The 21,321-nt window shown below is 37.6% G+C and overlaps 1 protein-coding gene across 1 annotated transcript; it reads right to left on the reverse strand.

Annotated features, from left to right (window-relative positions):
• Positions 1-2,463: 2,463 nt before the first annotated feature.
• Positions 2,464-9,522, reverse strand: LOC132369724 (endogenous retrovirus group K member 13-1 Env polyprotein-like). The gene is made up of 3 exons (XM_059929397.1): positions 9,470-9,522; positions 4,208-4,424; positions 2,464-3,756 (listed from the first exon to the last, which is right to left on the reverse strand). Exon 3 carries the CDS (start codon positions 3,688-3,690, stop codon positions 2,464-2,466), a length of 1,227 nt encoding a protein of 408 aa, XP_059785380.1. The 5' UTR covers positions 3,691-3,756; positions 4,208-4,424; positions 9,470-9,522.
• Between the last annotated feature and the right edge of the window lie 11,799 nt (positions 9,523-21,321).

A 21,321-nucleotide genomic window follows, 5' to 3' on the forward strand; every position in this document is an offset into this window, starting at 1 on the left:
CCCAAACTTGCAAATCATATAAGCCAGATAAACTAGATTTTTTCCCCTGGGGAAGAGAGGCCAGGGGTGTATTCTATTGAAGTCCTCCACTTAGGACTTTTGTATATGCAAGTTTATAATTCATATATTATTAACAAATACAGAAAACAATGAAAAGGAGTACTTAGCCCCCCCTTTCCATGAATCCAGGATTTTTTTCTTTAAACAGTTCACATTTATTATTGACAACAATAAAAATAAATATTGTATTGTATTATATACTGTATATATATTGCATTGTATTACCAAGAGTGAGGTAATAGGTTTATAAAACATTTATAGAATTTGATGTGCAAAATATGAAATTAGGAAGGGAAGTGAATTAAGACACTAGTAATAGAAGGGGAAACCAAAATTATTAGGGCTGAAAAAAGATGAAATGACAGCAGCATTTTTAAAAGAGTATAAGGTACTGAAAGTAGAGAGACATTACAAATGGCATGGTCAAATTATATATGCCCTGTAGTTCCATTGTAAGGATAATCAGGTGATGTATTAGTCATGAATAAACTCTGTAAGCGTTTGTGCCGTGATGTGCTTTGAACTCTTACAGATGCATTCACAAAGGAATATGGAAAAACTGTCCCCTGAAACAGATGTGTGTTTATATCTGTAATGCCAAGCAAGATTATTTCAGGCCTTGTTGTCATATATTAATTATAAAAATTTGAGATTTTACTCTGAGTGAAGTGGAAGTTCATTGAATGAAGGGTTTTAAGCAAAGGGGTCATATTAGCTGGATTTCATTTTAAACTCATCTGCCTCATGTCTACTCACTCTCAATCCCAAACCTACCCCCATGCTCAGCAACTGTGATAGTAGAGAGACCAGTTAGGAGACTTGCAGCAGTGGAGATGGTGAGAAGTCATAGTTAGATTCTGGATATATTTTGAAAGTGGACTGAATGTGGGTTATGAGAAAAAGGAGTCAAGATTTTGATCTCCAAGGTTTTCCCCATCAACTGATATGGGAAAAGTATGAGTGAATTTGGTCTGGGAGCAAATGTCAGGAGGCTCATTTGGGAATGTTGTGTTTGGACATGATTCGTTCAGATCAAGTGGAAATGTAAAGAACACAGATATGTGGTATAAATGCCTGGAGTTAGAGATATCTGGACTGGAGATGTGCTTTTAGGAGATATCAGTATTTAGATAATGTTTAAAACCGTGAGACATTATGAGATCATCAAGGGTAGGGAATAAAGATAAAAAAGAGAAGGATCCAAAGACTGAGCTGTGGGCCTTTCCAAAGTTGATAGGTCAGGAGATGAGAGTAATGCACAAAGGAGACTGAGAAGGAGCATCTAGTGAGGTTGGGGAAGAGCCATGGAAGAGTTGTGTCCTGGAGGCCAAGTGGGGAAAGTATATCAAGGAGGAAGGCACAAGCAATTGTGTCAAATGTCCCTAATATACCAAATAAGATGAAGACGAAGAATTGACCATTGACTTTGGCAATGAAGAGCCATTGGTGACTTTGGCAGTCTTCCTGGAGCTATGGTACAACAACAATGACAAAAACCTACTGTGGAAGGTTTAAGAAGAGGAGTTATAAATAATAGCTACTGACCCTACTTTTGTGGAATTTTGGAGCAAAAGGGAACAAAATAAATTGGGAAGAAACCACCAGGAAAACTGGAGTCAAAGAGGTTGCTTTTTTTTTTTTTCTTTTTAATTTTTAGGGATTAAAACAGCCTACTTGTATGGTGATGGGGAGTTATCAACTAAGGATAGGGTGGGGTGGGGAGAGAGCATGGGAAAATTATTGGTCTGAAGTAGGCGAGAGTGCCGCAGACCGGCTGCAGAAAGCTAGAAGTTCCTGGCGGTGAGGGGTAAGGAACTGAAAAGCACCAGTATGGGGTCAGAAGGGCCAAGACAACTGATGGTTGCAAGGCTAGTTTATTCAAAGAGCATGAATGTATATATAGGTTTAGTACGGAACGAATACCAGACAACAAATCAGCAAACCTTGTATTTCCACATAATTCTGTCGCCATTATCTATGCGCCACTATCTATGCGCCACTATCTATGCATCACTATCTATGCATCACTATCTATGCATCACTATCTATGCATCACTATCTATGCGTCAGCATGCCTTATGGGCCATTCTTTGGAGATACAGACTTCCCCCTCAGGGCAGCACGTCCTTCTTCTGGGGAACAACCAGGGGCTCTTAGATCCAGAGCAGGCACCTGGAACGAAACTGGCCGCAAGCCATTTTCCTTTTTTACGCTCAATACCGCAGCGTCAGGAGTGCATACCAAGAAAGAGACAAGCAGTTCTCCGCAAAGCAGAAAGCTGAATAAGCTTACAGCTTGGGGGCCACCACATTTCCCCCTTTTTTATTATTTTTTAAAGCTTGATAATGTAGTTTTAAGCCATGAACATCCTGACGCAAGACAGCGAAGCGCCCCATTACAAATCTAACAATACAAGGTAATAAACCGATCACCAAAAAGTAGTACACCAATTGATATCAGGCCTGAGAGCCCTCCATGAATCCATTGTATCGGATTTAGCCCTTGTAGTTGATCTAATAATCCTTGAATCAAATTCTGGGGTCCATCTTCGTCCAGGTGGGCCTCTTGAATAGCTTGTATTTCGGCATTTAACTTTTGAATATCAAGGCTAATGTGTCCATCAGTCCATACACTTAATATATGCATTTTTACTTTTTCCCAATCCCATTGTGAATCATTATATAAATGTTGAGTTACACAAATCCAGGTATATTTGGCATGACAAATCAAACGCATTTTTAATTTTAAAGCCATAACTTGATCCCCTATTCCTATTAGAACATTTTTTAATTCATCTACTTCCGTTTTTAGTTGGGTATCAATATGACTTTGTAGGGCTAATGCTACACTAGTATTTTTAGATAACTGATTAACATAATGAGCCTGGTGAATAGTTTGTGAAAGAGCAATCCCAGCAGTGGCCGCAGTAGCAGTTAAAGCTGCTAAGGCTAGGATTGCACATATTAGAACACCTATAAATCTCTTTGGTCGTTTTAATGCTTCAGTCAATTCCAGCCAGGCTTGCATGCCAGTGTTATGATACCATGGTTCAGACAAATTAACAGGTAACATTACATAAGAAGGTTGCTTCATAATCATAACAGATGTAGATCCTTTAACGGGCAAAACACAACTACTAAAGATACAATTAACACAAGTAATATTATAACCTATAGGATTCATAGTGTTTTCTACAATTAAATCTCCAATCAATAAAGCATAAGGAGGAGCGACGCAAGTAATCACCGGTCTATAAGAAAAGGATAAGGCAAGTTTCCAGAATTCCCATTGCTTGTAAAAAACAAGGCTGTTATTATTAACGGGGACAGAAGAAACTAGTATGGTGCCATTATCATAATCTAAAGTACACCAGACAGAGGCTTTAGTCCATGTATCATTACAAACAGGAAAATCAAACTGCGGGAATTCAGAAGCCATAAAAGCAGGAAATTGTAGTCCTGTGACAGTCTTTACGACCGTAATTTGATGTCCAGCTAATAACGTCCCTTGATTACCTATGGTAGTTTCAATACACAAATAATGTCCAGTATCTTCAATTCTCAAGCGATATATGCATAGAGAATGATCCAACGAAGTATTAGAAGCAAGCTTAGTTACTCTAGCATTCATGTGAATGGGAACGTTATCCTTATACCAAAATACAAAGGTGGATAAATCTTCTCGTCTAGGAACAGTCTGTTTGCAAGGAAGACAAATATTAGATCCCACAGCTTTATAATTTTTACGTAAATGAGTAAAAAATTGAGAATTTACAGTGGTTTGGTAAGAAATAGCATGTTCTAAAGCAACAGCCTTAACACAACCAGAATTGGTACTCATAGGACTTAAACAAACAGGGGGAGTATTAAACCAATTAGAGTAATTAACAGAAGTATTAGTAATAGGCAAATTTCCTAGCACTCTTCCAAAAGTAGAATCATTATAGAAAATTGGAAGGTCAGCTTCAGACCATGTAACAGGTTGTAATAAAGGAGGATCGGGTACATAAGCCCAATAAGATTTAGCCTCTATAGGTGGGGCTGCCAATACAGCTATCATGGCTAAAAAAAAGGTAAGAGGAGAGCGAGGATGAGCACTCTCCTCCATAATCCTACGTGCTTGAAATACTAAACATTGCAATTGATACCAAGTAATTTGATTTCGATCTCCCCTCGCCTCCCTGACAAGTTCTCTCCTACTCCGTCGCCGCATTCTTCTCGTCCGCCGGGGGAACCGGTTGGGGTGTGCTGTGGTCGATTGCGAGAGCCTCAGGCGACGCATTCTTCGAGTCAGGGTGTTTATTGGTGATGGCATGATAATGTCGAACCAAGCGCTCCGGGAGCCACCGCGGAGAGTCTGCCTCCCTAGGGAAAACACAAACATGGCCTCGGCCCCATACTAAAACAGGGTCTGGTCCATGCCAAAGGTTAGTCATGGGATCTTTCCATTTAACAAGCGCTTTTTCAGGAGGGGTTCCAGAAAGACCGGTAAACAATCGTTCATAAGGCGTGTGACTAAATGCATCTAAAGTTAAAAAATTTAAAATAAATAAAGCATGATTAAGCATAATCTGAGGAGATCTATCATATTCCCCCTTTTTTATTTTTTGTAATGTAATTTTTAATTGTTGGTTGGCACGTTCTACAATACCTTGACCCTGAGGATTGTAGGGAATGCCTGTTTTATGTGAAATATGGAAAGTTGCACAAAAATTGGCAAAAGCTTTACTCGTATATCCTGGAGCATTATCTGTTTTTAAAGCTTTAGGAATTCCCATAGATGCAAAACAATGAAATAAATGAGTAATTACATATTTAGTAGATTCCCCAGCCAAAGGCGTAGCACATATAAAATTAGAGTAAGTATCAACAGTTACATGAACAAATTGTAATTTACCAAAAGAGGGAATATGAGTAACATCCATTTGCCAAAGATGATGAGGGAGTAAACCCCGAGGATTGACTCCAAATTGTGGAACAGGAAGGTGGGGTAAACATTTAGAGCAGGACTTAACAATGTATCGGGCTGTTTCTCTAGAAACAGAGAATTGTTTTTGAAGCATAGCAGCAGATTGATGATGTAAATTATGTGATTGAGTAGCAAGATCCTGAGGTTGAGATAAACTTAAGCCTATAATCTTTGTATTTTCGTCAGCCAATTGATTTCCCAAAGACAATGGGCCAGGGAGACCTGAATGGGCTCGAATATGTAATATGGCTACAGGAAACTCATGCTGACGAATAATCTTTTGTAGTTGAAAGAAAGTCTGAAACAATTGAGAATCAACAGTATTGCCAATTATAGCAGTTTCTATGTTACGCAAAATAGTAACCAAATAATGGCTATCTGTATAGAGATTAAAAGAACAATGTGAAAAGATTTGAAAAGCCAAGGAAATCGCATGTAATTCGACTCGTTGGGCAGAGGTATGATCTGTTTGTTCTTTATGAAGTAAGTCATCAGAAATAACCACAGCGATGCCATTGGCAGAACCATCAGTAAAAACATTTGGGGCATTGAGAATAGGAGTTGAACAGACAGTTTTAGGAAAAATAAATAGATGTTGAGTAGCAAAATGAAGGAGCTTATTAGAAGGATAATGATTATCAATAATTCCTGAATATCCAGCAAAAGCAAGAGCCCAAAAATCAGAGACAAATAATAGCCAAGAATATTGATAAGTAGTATAAGGTATAATAATAGAATTTGGTTCATATCCTACCAACTGAATATTTCTTCTACGACCCAATTGAACAAGGGTTGCTATTAACTCATAATAAGGTGTAATGACTTTATTAGGCGTATTTTTCATATGAATCCATTCAAGAATTCCTGTTTCTTGCCATAATAAGGCGGTAGGGGTATGTGACGTAGCACAGATTATTAATAGTATAGGTAAAGAAGGCTCAATTCTAGTTAGCTGAGCAGATTGTATTGCTTTGTTTACAAGCTTGAGTGCTTGTTGAGCTTCAGAAGTTAAAATACGAAGGGAAGAAGGATCAGGACTTCCCTTTAGGATATTAAAAAGAGGCTGTAATTGACCCGTAGTTAATTTTAAAGAAGGTCGCAGCCAATTACTATCTCCTAATAACTTTTGAAAATCATTTAAAGTTTTAAGAACGTCAGTCCGTATCTCTATCTTCTGAGGTGTAATATTATAATTTGTGATATACTTACCAAGATATGAGAAAGGTGGGTTCATCTGTACTTTGTCAGCAGCAATGACTAGTCCTGATCGTGACAAATGACTTTGAAGGGAATTATAAGCCTTAAGTAAAATATGTTTATCAGAATAAGCAAGTAATAAGTCATCCATATAATGAATAAAATATATCTGAGGAAACTGTTTACGAACAGGGGCAATAACTTGAGCTACAAACTGTTGACATAAAGTAGGACTATTAGCCATACCCTGAGGCAGCATTTTCCATTGATAACGTTGCATAGGTTCTGTAAAATTTAAAGAGGGTAAGCTAAAAGCAAATCGCAACTTATCAGCCGGAAATAGAGGAATAGTAAAAAAGCAATCCTTAAGATCAATAATAATAATCATATAATTTTTAGGTATGGCTGCAGGAGAAGGCAAACCTGGTTGCAGAGCTCCCATAATTACCATAGTTTGATTAACAGCACGTAAATCTTGCAATAAACGATATTTTCCCGATTTTTTCTTTATAACAAATATAGGAGTATTCCAAGGGCTATTAGACTTTTCTAGTCTGCCCAAAGCAAGCTGTTCATTAATTATATTATGAGCCGCCATTAATTTCTCCTTAGAAAGGGGCCATTGGTCCACCCAGACAGGATTATCAGAAATCCAAGTTATAGGGTCAGCATGTGGTGGAGGAGAATCCAAGGCCCCTAGAAAAAACCCAAGCCTGTTTTATCCCATTTATTATCAGTCTGTAAGGGTAATTTATTTCCCTGTTGATTTTTTCCCAAACCATTCCTAGGATCATAACCTTGATTTAACAATATATTAGTTACAGTAGGGTTGGGACTAAGCAATAGGATTCCCATTTGTTGTAATATATCTCTTCCCCAAAGGTTAACTGGCAATCCGGGCAATACGTAGGGTTTGAATATTCCTTGATTACCTTCAGCATCCTGCCAATGTAGGTATTGCGAACTTTGTTGTGGAGAATTAGATTGGCCAATACCTTGCAACTGTGTAATGGTTTGGTGCACGGGCCAATTTTTTGGCCAATGTATAAACGAAATAACAGAAACATCAGCACCAGTATCTAATAACCCAGAAAAAGGCCTTCCATTTATTTTTAATACCAATTGTGGTCTTTCCCTACCAATTTGTTGAATCCAGTAAACTGCATCAGAGGAACCGAAAGCCCCAGTTCCTCTTTTGTTATGTTGTAAAATTTTTCCTTCTGGTATGAATGGAATTAATAGAAGCTGAGCTATTCGCATACCGGGTGTGATAAGAAAAGATCCTTTTGATGTTTGAACCATAACCTTTAATTCCCCTTCATAATCAGCATCAATCACCCCAGGAATAATAGTTAAGCCTTTCATAGACATACTACTTCTTCCAAGGATTATACCAACCGTTCCCTGGGGTAAAGGCCCAAAAGTTCCCGTAGGAAGGGCTTGGGGTCCCATATCCGAGGTTAATAAGAATTGGGTGGAGGCACAGAGGTCCAGTCCTGCACTATTTGGCGTGGCCCTTTGAAGGGAGGAGATTCCATTCCCTGAGGAACAAAGGTCTGAGCTGGAGGCGGTGGAGCAGGTTGTGAGGGGATTATTGACATTGCTCCAATTGTTTGATGGGGCCGGAGCAGGCCCCTCCGGAAGTTTCCCGACAAGGGAGTTCCATCTTTATGAGTCACTGATCGACATTCTTTAGCCCAATGCCGTCCTCTTTGGCATCGGGGACAAATTGTGGGAGGAGGAGATTTACCTTGAGGCACAGAATTTACGACAGGCATATTAGGAGTATCAACAGTACAATTTTTTGCAAAATGACCTGGCTTCCCACATTTAAAACAGTTTTTACTTTTACTTTTAGCATTTGGCCCAAATCCTGCCTTAGTTAGGGCTGCAGCTATAGCTGCTCCCTGTAAGTAAGATGATCCAATATCAGAACAAACTCGAATATAATCCTCTAAATTTCCTTTCCTTTTCCATGGACGTATAGCTGCTTGACAAATATTATTAGCATTTTCGAAAGCCAATTGTTTGACGATAATTGCTCCAGAAGGACCATCAGAAATAATTCTGTTAACAGCCTGTAATAATCTATCCACAAAATCAGCATAAGGTTCATCTGCCCCTTGCCTTATTTTAGCAAGGTCTTCAGTCCTAGTGGAGGCAGGTAAATGTTTCCATGCATGTAGAGCTATATGATTGATCTGAGCATAAGCCACAAAAGGGAAAGCTAATTGATCCTGTAATAACTGATGTTGTCCTTCACCAATCAACATCTCATAATTTACTAGCACATTATGTGCAGTATTTCTTTCAGCTTGTTCAGCAGCCTTTTCATAATATTCTGATTTCCAAAGTAAATAGTCGCCACCAGTGAGACAAGCACGAGCAATAGATTTCCAGTCTGCTAGAGGCAATGCTTCTGTTGCAATAGTATCCAACATAGTAATAGTGAAAGGGGCTGTAGGCCCATATTGTGCACAGGCTGCTTTTAAATCTTTCAAAACCTTAAAGGAGAGAGGCTGATATTCCCGATTATTTTGTTGTGGATTTTGAGGATTGGGTCGTTCCACCACCGGGCAGCAGAATAAAGGATCCTCCCCTCTATTAAGAGCTCCCTGTACTGCTTGTTGTAAAGGACTAAGCTTAGGAGGGATAGGGACAGAGACATGTAATTGCTGTAACCGCGGAAGAATATTTTCATCAGGGTATTTTTCAGCCTCATATTTGGCTTCTTCACCCGCTAAATCAAAAGAAAAGTCATCATCATCAAGTGAATTAACACTCTTTATCCTCGGTGGCAACGGAGGAGCAGTATCTACTGCAGCAATATGTTCTACAGATTTAGCTGTTAATTTTGAAACTGAATCATAAATTGGATTAAAACAATCTCTTATTAAATTCCACAAGCTAAAAATGGAAACTGAAACAGAAGATGGTCCATGTACTTCATGATATTTAGATAATTCATCTCCTACACGAGTCCAAATTGCTAAGTCCACTGATCCTCCTTCAGGGAACCAAGGACAAGCATCATATACTAATTGCAAAAATTCCAGAAGTTGTGAGGTAGTTACCTTAGTTCCACAGGCTTTTAACATTGAAAGCAAAACCTGAGCAAATAAATCACGCTCCTTAGAGCCCTTTTGTCCCATATTATTTTACTTCTGACTCTTTCTCGAGTTACCGTCCTAAAAACGAAATTATTTCTTGTGGCCACACTATCTCACTCGAGAGTTCTACTTACCTGAAATCTTCCGAAATGCCTCACGCACTCAGGTCCCTGTGCGGGCGCCACTTGCCGCAGACCGGCTGCAGAAAGCTAGAAGTTCCTGGCGGTGAGGGGTAAGGAACTGAAAAGCACCAGTATGGGGTCAGAAGGGCCAAGACAACTGATGGTTGCAAGGCTAGTTTATTCAAAGAGCATGAATGTATATATAGGTTTAGTACGGAACGAATACCAGACAACAAATCAGCAAACCTTGTATTTCCACATAATTCTGTCGCCACTATCTATGCGCCATTATCTATGCGCCATTATCTATGCGCCACTATCTATGCATCACTATCTATGCATCACTATCTATGCGTCAGCATGCCTTATGGGCCATTCTTTGGAGATACAGACTTCCCCCTCAGGGCAGCACGTCCTTCTTCTGGGGAACAACCAGGGGCTCTTAGATCCAGAGCAGGCACCTGGAACGAAACTGGCCGCAAGCCATTTTCCTTTTTTACGCTCAATACCGCAGCGTCAGGAGTGCATACCAAGAAAGAGACAAGCAGTTCTCCGCAAAGCAGAAAGCTGAATAAGCTTACAGCTTGGGGGCCACCACACGAGAGTGATGGAAACTACTGCGTAAGTAGAGGAGATGGATGGGCTTAGTTGGGAGTGCAGTTAGTTTATCTTGAGTATCAGGCAGGAAGTCAGAATACATGGGTACAGATACCAGGGGGTGGGTGGGAGCTGTGGAAGTTTTCTTCAGATTGCTTCAATCTTCTCAGTGAAACAGGAAGCAAAATCATCAGCTGAGAGTGAGGATTGGGGAGGAGGTGTTGGAAGACAGAATTTGCAGTGAGGGAATAAAATATGAAATATCCTTCTAGGAGAGTGGCAAAATAAGATGACCAGGGAAATATATTTTGACTGCTCGTTAGCATTAAGGACCCATTCGAGGTTATTGTTATAAATTTTAGGGAGATCAGCCTACATGTTGACACATTTTTTCCTCCAGTTGTGGTTTAACTGCCCAGGTATATTCATTGAGTTGGTGTGATGTGCACATGCACACAGACAAACACACACACGATTCATACTTTAAAAAAATTGTTTTGTGTCTCCCCTGTTCTAGTCAAAAGAATATTTTTAATAATATCCATGGTCATGTTACAGCTCTATCTGAGATGGTATTTTTAAAAATAATAATACAAAGCCTTGATACCATGTCTCTAAAACAGTTGCTAATATTTTTCTTCCTTTTGTCTTTTTCCCTCTAGACATTGAACCTGATTTTAAAACCAAACAAAAATACAAACAAAAAGCACTACACCCCAACTAACATAACCAAGTATGTAAGAATTGAAAATTATTTTAGAGATCAATTCCATTCCCCTCATTACAGATGGGGAAACTGAAGCCCATGGGAGAGGGATTGGCCCATAATACACAAGCTTCCATATAACTCTACCCATAGAATTTCCCAATCAAATTACCTTATTTGTTTTCTTTAGAGCCATATCACAGATGAGATTCTGCCTTATGATATGGCCAAGGGGTATTACTGGTTCGGATTTTGGCAGTCATGTTGGAACAAACTTCTAGGCGCTTTCATTATAGATCTTCTTCTGCAGAACAGGTGTGTAGAAAAAGGTCTGTGTTAATTCCCGGCAGATGCTCAACCTTTCTTCTCCTACATATGCAACAGCTCAGCTGAAGCAAAAGTAACCTATCCCTGCATAATATCCCTCACGTTATTTTTAGGAAAATGGCATTACTGTTGCCTGGTTACCTCTTTATTTTCTTAATTACCTCTTTATAATGTGAGTTTCATAAGCTATAGCAACCTCATGGAAAATCCAGAATTACAGATGATTACCATTGTCATTAACTTTCCAATTTCCACTTGGAATTAAAAGTCTAGATACCTGGATTCTTGTCCTGTTTCTACCATGGATTTGTAACCTTGGTTAAGTAACTGAACTTTCTGGGCCACTAATTTTTTAACCTATTAAATGAATAAAATGGACTTGATCAGTGGTTACAATATTTTCAAAGTAGCAGCATCCAGGTTGTGTGAGAAATGAAAATGAAGTTGTTGTTTCTTTGTTTTTGTTTTTGTTTCTTAATTTAAATGAGAGCTAGGATGGCCCAGTTGACCGCTCTTTCAGCACCTTCCAACCTTCCCAGGTTTCCTTGAGACAGCTGCACAGAACCCAGGTTCTCCAAGGATCACAATTTAAAACTGCTAGAGGGTCTAATATCACTTCTGGTTCTATCATTTTATAAATATATGATGTTATGCTATGTGTGTGTGTGTGTGTGTGTGTGTGATGAAAATGTTCAGGCAAAAGATGCACCTATAGTTTGCAAAGACCCTTAAATACCTTAGACCATAGACCAGGAACTTTTATTTTTCCCCTCATTGATGTAGCTTCAAAGGAAAAGAAGTAGGCTCAAAGTGAGATTGATGGAGACCTTTGCCTTCTCATCCCATTTTTAAGTTCCATAATATAGATAAACTTATATCCGTTAGAAGAAGGTTCATGGTTAAGAGTGGTGGAGAGTGAGTAATGCCACAGATTGCAAAGTGGGGAGAAACTGGTGATTCAGCCCTGCTAAGCTCCAGGTACTGGGCAGAAGCTGTGAAGTCATCTGCCAAGATCCAGCCAGTCTGCCAGTTATCATGTGGTATCTGTCTCACATGATTCTTTACATGTAAACTGAATTTTACCCTGACCTTTGGAGAAGTGAGGAGAAAGGTTCCTTCATACAGAAGTGGTTAAGGCTTAAGAGTTCCATTTTCAAAAACCAACAAAAGTCAGAATACCTCTGATTATTCTAATGAATAATCTAAGGGCCTTAAACAAATACTACTTTCAAAATTCTTTTTATGTTTATATCACTGTAGAAGCAGTACAGATAACAAATTACAAACGCTGGAATGTATATAGTTCAGAGAAGAAAATAAAAGTCTAAAATATTACTATTTGAAGATTAGCAATTTTAATATTCTGTAATATTTTACTTTCAGCTTTTGTGTAGACATATACATGCATTAATGAAATGATAATGATACCATGCAAAAATAGTGTTACCACCAGCAATATATAAAAGTACTTTGTGATAAGATTCTCACAAATATTAAATATTATCAGTTTTAGCTTTTATAATATGATACCCTATTCTTGTTTTTATTTTTTTGATTTCTGGTGAGAATTAATATTTTTAGTATTTACATAATTTTTAATATTTTAAATTTGCTTTTAGAATAGAGCAAGCTTTCTCCTTAGGCTTTTATAGTGACTTAAAGTGACCACTTTTAAAATAGTATGCTTAAGTACATGGCAGCAGTGGCCAATGTAGGTTAACCTCTATATAATACTTTAGTGTTGAGGATTCATATGTTATATAACTAGTCACCAATGAGGAGCAATGATGCAGCATTACCTTTTTAATCCATTAAATTCATGTTAAATTATTGTGTTATTTGAAATTAATTTTCTCAAATTACAACCACATTATATATAATATGTAACATATTTATAATATATTTATTTATTTAATAACATGTAAATCCCCCCATGACCTCCCAAAGCCACTCACCACAGGTGACCACTATAACAACTTAACATATTATCCTTCCTTAGTCTTTCCAACTTATATAATACAGATACATTCATAAAATAGGGGGATTACAACTAAGGAGGTCATAACATAATAGTTTTTGAAACTTGCTTTGTTCCTTAAGAATATATAATAATATCTTTCCACATCAGGACATGTAGAGCCACCTCATTCATTTTAATGGCTTCTTCATAGGATTGTAAAATTTTGAAAAGTTTTTTTAGGACTTGTTTTCAATTGTTCAGTGTTAGACATAATATGGTAATAAATATCACTGTGTGTCTATATTTTGGCTTTGTACATGTATTTCAGTAAGAGAGATTCCCAGAAGTGTAATTGCTGTGTTAAAGTTAATGTGTGTTTTAGTTTTTAAGTTACTGCCAAACTGACCTTAAGATGGGATTTGCCACTTTAAAGTCGTATCAACAGTGTATGTCAGCACCCATTTCTTTATACACTGTCAGACCTGGCTCTTATCAGTGTCTTTAGATATGTTGGCAATCTGATGGCTTTTTTTTTTTTTTTTACATCTTTATTGGAGTATAATTGCTTTACAATGTTGTGTTAGTTTCTGCTGTGTAACAAAGTAAATCAGCTATATGTATACGTATATTCCCAATCTGATGGCATTGTGTTTTAATTTGTGTTCGTTAATTGTTCCTAAGGTGTCACACTCTTTTTCAAGTACAATCTCCTTATATATGTTAAAGAATGACTGATCTACAATTGTGTCTTGATTTCCTCTTTCATTCAATTGTTAATGTTGGATTTTTGAAAACTTTTATAATTAACTTCTAATTTTGTTGGATTGCAGTCAGAGAATATGTTCAGAGATACACTTATTTGGTCTCTTGAAAGTGAAATCCTATAGCTGTCTCTTTCCGACAGCCTGGTGATGTGCCCTGGTTGTGCTGCTAGTTTGGGGAATTGCGGAGACCAGGAGTTGCTGTGGGAGGACTTGGTATACTACTCCAACCAAACAAACGACATCAACAAAATACCCACTTTTGCACGGTTGTTTCATGATTGCTTAAAAGGTTTACCTCTGTTTTCTATATCTACTGTTCATATTTCTATATAGTAATTGCACACAACACACACACACGCACATGTGCGCACACACACATACACACACTACCGCCTTTGAGCTACACAACCAACCAGGTAGTCTCTCCCCATCTCCTAAAAGCTTTCCTGCCTTAGAAGCAGAACTTTTGCCATCCTATGTTTCCTAAAGCTTTGCACTAATTTTCCACATGATACATATCTACATTAATCTTTAAACCTCCCACAAATATACTTTTTAAGAAAATCTATTCACTTCAACCTAATGCTTAAATTTAATGCTTTACTTATAGCAAGTTATGTATTCCATACCTATATCCATATCCATGTTCCAACTATGTGCAAAGTTAAGTTGCAGGGGGTTTGATAAGAGACACATTACCATCCCAGTTCAATAATTAGAAACTACTTAATTCTTGTTAAAGAGAGAAGGAACTTCAGATCATCCACCTCAATCCCATTTTACAGAGACAGAAATTAAGGAAAAGTGAACTTCCCAAGATTATCTGCTTAGTTGGGCATGACTTACTTTCATTCTGAACTGATTCATTAGTTTTTGTTTGTTTGTTTGTTTTTGTTTTTGGCCGCACCACACAGCTTGTGGGATTTTAGTTCCCCGACCAGGGATTGAACCCGGGCCCTTGGCAGTGAGAGTGTGAAGTCCTAACCACTGGACTTCCAGGGGATTCCCCATTAGTTCTTTGAAAATTGAAACAAAAATTCACACAAACCTTTGTAATCATGAAAAACAATCATAGGTTAAGTTGTGTTTCACCGTTGATGGTATACGATTTATTGTGGTTTAAAGAGCATCATTCAATGAATCAGTGAGTGGTTGCAAGCTTTTTAATTTAAACAAATTCTGACACTCGTTGTCCTTTCTTCTTCCATCTCTTTCAAGATTATATGTAGCTCCTTCAGTGATACTGGTGTCCAGATTTGTCAACTTATTTAAGCAATTTAACCAGACCCGTGTAGGCTTTCCCACTGAGTCAAACAACAGACATCATTTGTGCCTCAGTCATAAATCCTGATAAAAGGGGTTTCAGAGCAAAAGCAAATTTGATATCTAATATTTAACAAGTAGTCTGGGGAGACTTTTACTTAGAAATCAAAATTTAATGAGATATTTCAACTCACTATTGCATTTCTGAAGATGAACTAGTCTGATGTAATTCTCTTCTTTCAAAGTTCTTTACTGAACTTTCTATAATTGTTTTTCATGCAAGATTTGAAACATTTGGCCAGATATACATACTGACACAGAAACTAACATTTTGAAATTGATATGCATATACATGGTGGACAACCTCCCAAATTAACATTTAAGATATAGAATTCTTCCAAGATAGAGCTGAAAATACCATAGTGTTTTTGTTTTTTGTTTGTTTTTGTTTTCAAATACTCCACTTGTGGCCCTTCATTTCCTCATTGATTCCCTTTCTATCTTCTGCCAACCAGATGTGAGTATTGGCTAGGAATCTGTCTTGGCCTCCTGTACTTTTTTCTTCCTATTTTTCTCTTCCAAGAGCTTTCTCCTTATATAGGTTCAGTTCTCACCTTTATGTGTGTACCATCTCAATCTATGTCTCCTGCTCCTACCCCTCTCTCAGCTCATGAACACATGTACTGAATTGTCTCACGTTCAACCCAAAGATAGTGTGTCTGAAGCTGAACCTGTCATACTGAACCTGCCTGACCTTCTTCCATGCATCCTAATGTCGACATTGGAAAACTTGGGTCTCCTGAGCTTGAAATATTAGCATGAACTGTGATATCCTTCTATTTCCATCTCTTCCCTTTACCTACTCTCCAGCCAATTGTGATTTTCTGATGTTTCTTTTGTAACGTTACTTATGTGTTTTACTTTCTACTGCTACAACTTGATTGGAGCTTCAGCCTACCTTTAAGGATTCACAGATGATCTATGAGGATCTATACCATGACTTTTCCATAATCTTCTACACACAATTGCCAGATTAATCTTCCTAAAACTTACTTTTAATAATTAGGGCCTCTTCCTCAGTGTCCTTCAGATGTAGTTAATGATTTAGTGAAAAAGACAAGATGTTTCCGTTTTGTTTACCATCACATGATTGAATTGGACCACATGTTTCTCAGATTCCTTATAATTATGTCATTTTCTGCATTTGTTGGGCTGGAGTTCTGTAAACATGCTTCTCCAACCCCGTCTTCTTTTCCTTGTCTCTCAGGAACCCTTTGTCTATTCTGCTTCCACACTTCTCTCATTATTTCTCACACTTGAAGTAACTTTAAAATATCCTACTTTTGAAGGTCAACTTAAATCTTATTACCTGAAGATATTCAGTTCAAAATTATTATTACCATTCTGAAAAAATATCTGGCCTTTGCTCAAAATCATTTTAGATGTTTTATCATATTGATAACACAATTGGAAAATCTAAATACTCTTTTCCAAAGACATGTAAGTGCTAGGTAAGAAAGAATAATGAAGAAACCTGGGTTTAAGTCTCAGCTCTTTGACTTCCAATCTGCATGTCTCCTAACAAGCCCCTTACCCAACACACACTGTGTCTCCGTTTGCTCGTTTGTGAAATAAGTAGGGTTGGATTAGATAGTCCCCAAGTCTCTTTCAGTTTATAATTCATAAACCAATATTTAAAGACATTTCATATAATATAGTATAAACTCTACTATTATACATCAAACTCTACTATTATGAAATAGACTCTATTTTATTACATGTTTATCTGGTGATCATTAAATTTCTCAAGCCCAGGCCCTTATAAGAATATTCAAGCTTCAGAATCAAAATGATAGATAAATTACAAGATAGTTGTTTTATTTTTATTACTGTATAAAACCAGTTTTATTCAGTTGAGCTATGAAAATGTGGGGTTACTTACTCAATAGGTTCTGATACTAATTCCAGTGTGGGTTATGGGAGAAGTTTCCCATACCAGCAAGCAATTCTTGGGACACCACCTGGATATCCTACAATTCAACTCAATTCTGACATTGTCTTTCCAGAAATATCATCAGATTCCACAGGTTACAAACTCCATCCTACAAGACTGCCCCCCCGACCCCCATACTTCGCATGCTTGTCACAAGCCCAAGTTGTTACCTGTGCTTCTGACTAGCTACAAATTGGAGGTTTCAAGGACCCCCCTCCTTGGTCTTCAGATGCCAGTCACAAGCCCAGGCTGTTACCTGTAGTTCTGACCAACTGGCTATATATTAGAGGTTCCCATGAGCCCCTCCTTCCTTGGGTTTGATCAGTTTTTTAGAGAGGCTCACAGAAGTCTGAAAAACATTTTACTTACTAGATTACTGGTTTATTGTAAAAGGTTATAACTCAGGAATAGCCAGATGGAAGAGATGCATAGGGCAAGGTATGTGGGAAGGGGCGCAGAGCTTCCATGCCCTCCCCAGGTGTGCCAGTCTCACCAAATCTCCACGTGTTCACCAGCCCAGAAACCCTCAGAGCCCTGTCCTTTTAGGTGTTTATGGAGGCTTCATTACAGAGCTGTGATTGATTAAATCATTGGCCATTGTTGATTGAATTCAATCTCCAGCCATTTTCCTTCCCCAGATGTCAGGATATCAGGGGGTGGGACTGCAGTTCCAACCTTCTAATCACATTGTTGACTGTCTTAGAAATTAAGCCCCTATTCACAGGTGCTTTCCATAAGTCACCTAATTAACATAACAAAAATACCTTTAGGCCTCCCACACTTAGGAAATCCCAAGGGTTTTAGGAACTCTAGGCCAGAAATGGGGATGAATACCAAATATGTATTTCTTATTATAAATCACAACATCACACTTATATAATATATTAATTGAATAAGCTAGGGAACTTTTATTGGAAAAAAAAGCTTGCTAAGTACAAGTCACTGTGAGAAACATCGATGGATTGGGAATAGGGATGAAGATACAGAAATGAATTCAAAGGTTTGGTATCTACCTTCAAGGAACCAATTGTCTAATGGAGGCATACAGATAAAGAAATTACTGTAATTATAAGCATAAGAAGCTGTTAATTGTTACCACTTATTGAATACTTACTGTGAACTAGGACCTATGCCAGAGACTAACATACAAATGCTAATTAGCATGCACAGACTATTTTTTACAACAAGATTCCAAGATTATTATTCCTATTTTGCAAAAGAAAAAAATGAGATCAGAAATCTTAATCTCTCCAAAGTCATATAACTAGAGTGATGAGAATGTACTATCCATTACATCTTATTAGGTATCTTTTGAGGCTTGGAAATATTTCTGTAGAAAGGCTTATTCAAAAAGAATAATTATTTCTAAATGGAGGTGTCACTTAGAAAATTGCCTTTGAAAGTAGCCTTAGAGTTGAGTCTTATAAGAAGAGTAGATTTTCCATTGACTTGGTGGGTAGAGAAGTCATTTTAGGCACAGAGAACAGATTGAATAAAATCCCAGAGGCAAAGAAGTAGAAGTCATATTCAGGGAATTCTGGTGATTAGGCATATATAATAAGAAGAGCAGGGAGTGAGCAAAGAAAAAGATGCAGCTTTTGAGGTTGGGTGGGCAGGATATTAGAAGAGTGTGTTACTTACCCAGGGCAAGTTAATTAGAAAAAATAGCCATTCTAAGTTCTTTCAAAGATGACAGCTCCATCAGCTTGCATAACAGGGAATAGAATCTACCCACCTGCTTAGTTCCTAATGCAATTTACTGAGGGCTGTGTCTTCCTACACACTTCTTCATAACTAATTTGACCTATACCAGATAGTAGTTTTACAGCAGCTGCAGTCAACATGAAAAGCTCTTTTTTTCATGATAATTTTCTACTCTCTTTCTGGTCTATTGAGTTTCTAAGCAATTTTTTTTCTTGTTCTTTGTTCCCTCTTGCAAAAGTTTTGCTCTTCTCATCGTGGGCTTGAAAATAGTGTGTGGGTTGCCAAAAGGCAAATACAGTGAAGGCGAGTTTTGAAGTTGGTTTCAGGTGCTCCCACCAACTTTTTTCTTCAGTATAATGGAGGAGCAACTCCAGAGTCTTTGTGGGATGTGAAAATTTAACACATTTCCAGGATCACATTCATATTATTAATTATGATGTATTTTATTTAGTTTTATCCAGTAAAGCCAATCTACTGACACCAGGTTTTGGTGAAGGCAAGTGCAGCATTTACTGCAGGTGCGAAGCCAGGAATCCGGGCAGCTAATGTTCAAAAGACCCGAACTCCCTGATGGGTTTCAAGGAAGGGTTTTTAAAGGCATGGTGAGCGAGAGAGTCTCAGGGTACATGATCAGCACGTGCACAATTCTCTGATTGGTTGACGGTGAGGTACCAGGGTGATGTCACAGGGGTTAGCGTCATCAATCCTCAGGCTCCAGCCAGTCTGGGGGCTATGTGCTCATGGTCATCTTGCAGTTAACTTCTTCCATCTGGTGGGGGTTTTAGTATCTGTGAAACAGCTCAGGAATGTGCATCAGATGCTATTATCTATGTCCTTCAGGGAGGAACTAAAGATTCTGTGACTCTGCTATATGGCTGATCCATTGTTTAAATTGATACCAGTTCTCCTGGCCCAATTGCTCTTTCTTTGTTACTACATGTTCACATTTTTCTAATCATTAATTCTTGAGCCAGCCTTTTGTGACTCAGGGGAGGCCTAGGAGACTAAAGTTTTTCTATAAACAAGAGGTGGGCAAAGGACATGGAGGGGTCTGTCCTGGGAAGGCCCCGTAGGATCCTGCTCAGTTACATATCCTTCTAGTGAAATAACATTTACTTATAAGTGTCTAATACAAGAACTTACATTTAAAAACCTTTGTACCACTTGTTTTTAAGAAACGATCTTACATTATAAAATAACTTGGTAATCTAAGTATTAGAAAATTAATCAGCAAAACAACACTGTGTAAACAATGCGATATATACTTAGTTATATCTTTTAATGTGAGACATTTAATATAGATTTCACATGGTGAGGGTTTAATTTATATATATGAATACACACATGTATCTACATATATAAGACAGCAAACTGCCCTAAAAACATTTAACTGTTAAAAGTTAACAATATAGCAACACATAATAAATGAAATCAGATAAATGCAAAATATACTTAACGATCAACTCCTTTTTGAAGTCCAATCATAAAGAGAAAGACCAAGCTATTGGTTAACCAGTTGATTGGTTATTGGTTAATTAAGTTAACCAATTAAATTACCAGGGTTAGATGGAGAATAGATCACTCAGAAGGTAGATAGTTCAAACAAGAAAACATAAAACAGAGAGACAAACATTGGCAATACTTTTTAGAGAACTTTGCTTAGAAGAATTTACTCTGGCCTAAGAGATCCCTTTACCCCAAAAACAAATTGAGATGTGTACATTGAGATATCATAGCTTTGTGCTATTAACCTTTCAAGTTATATAACTCACTTACCTTGCCTTGATTCTAGGCTTGACAGAAATCTTTGGACTAGAATTTATTTTCCAGTGTGTGTGGTGTGAATGTGTGTGTTTTGGGAAATGCATGTGCTGGATATATGATACGACTGCCAGTCCTCAAAGCAGTACTGTTTCCTATGACATAAGATTAATTTTATTAGTATCATATTGGTATTATTTTATTCCAGGTTTACTGATAGATCATTGATGTATATTTTTAAGGTGTACGATGTGATGATTTAATACACATGTATATTGCAAAATGATTACCAAAATGAGGTTAATTGATATCTCTATTCCCTCACAAAATTACTGTGTGTGTGTGTGTGTGTGTGTGTGTGTGTATGTGTTGGTAAATTTTAAGATCTATTCTCTTAACAACTTTCAAGTATATAATACAGTATTGATGATTATAGTCACCATGCTATACATTAGATCCCCAGAACTTATTCATCTTATTGTTGGAAGTTTGTAGACTTTGACCAACATCTCCCCATTTCCTCCTCCCCTATACCCTAGTAATCACCATTCTACTCTATGTTTCTAGGAATTTGGCTTTTTTATACTCCACATATAAGTGAGAACATACAGTATTTGTCTTTCTCTGTCTGACTCATTTCACTTAGAATAATGCCCTCAAGATCCATTCATGGTGTCACAAAAGGCAGGATTTCCTTCTATTTAGGGTTGAATATATATACACAATGGAACATATCACATATCCCATCTTCCGTATCCAATCATCCATTGGTGGACACTTAGGTTATTT

Source organism: Balaenoptera ricei, chromosome 8, assembly GCF_028023285.1.
Source record: "Balaenoptera ricei isolate mBalRic1 chromosome 8, mBalRic1.hap2, whole genome shotgun sequence".
NCBI lineage: Eukaryota > Metazoa > Chordata > Mammalia > Artiodactyla > Balaenopteridae > Balaenoptera > Balaenoptera ricei.

Excerpts from the sequence above, each read along its gene's own strand:
- LOC132369724 (XM_059929397.1), bottom strand. The coding sequence starts at position 3,690 with ATGAATGCTAGAGTAACTAAGCTTGCTTCTAATACTTCGTTGGATCAT.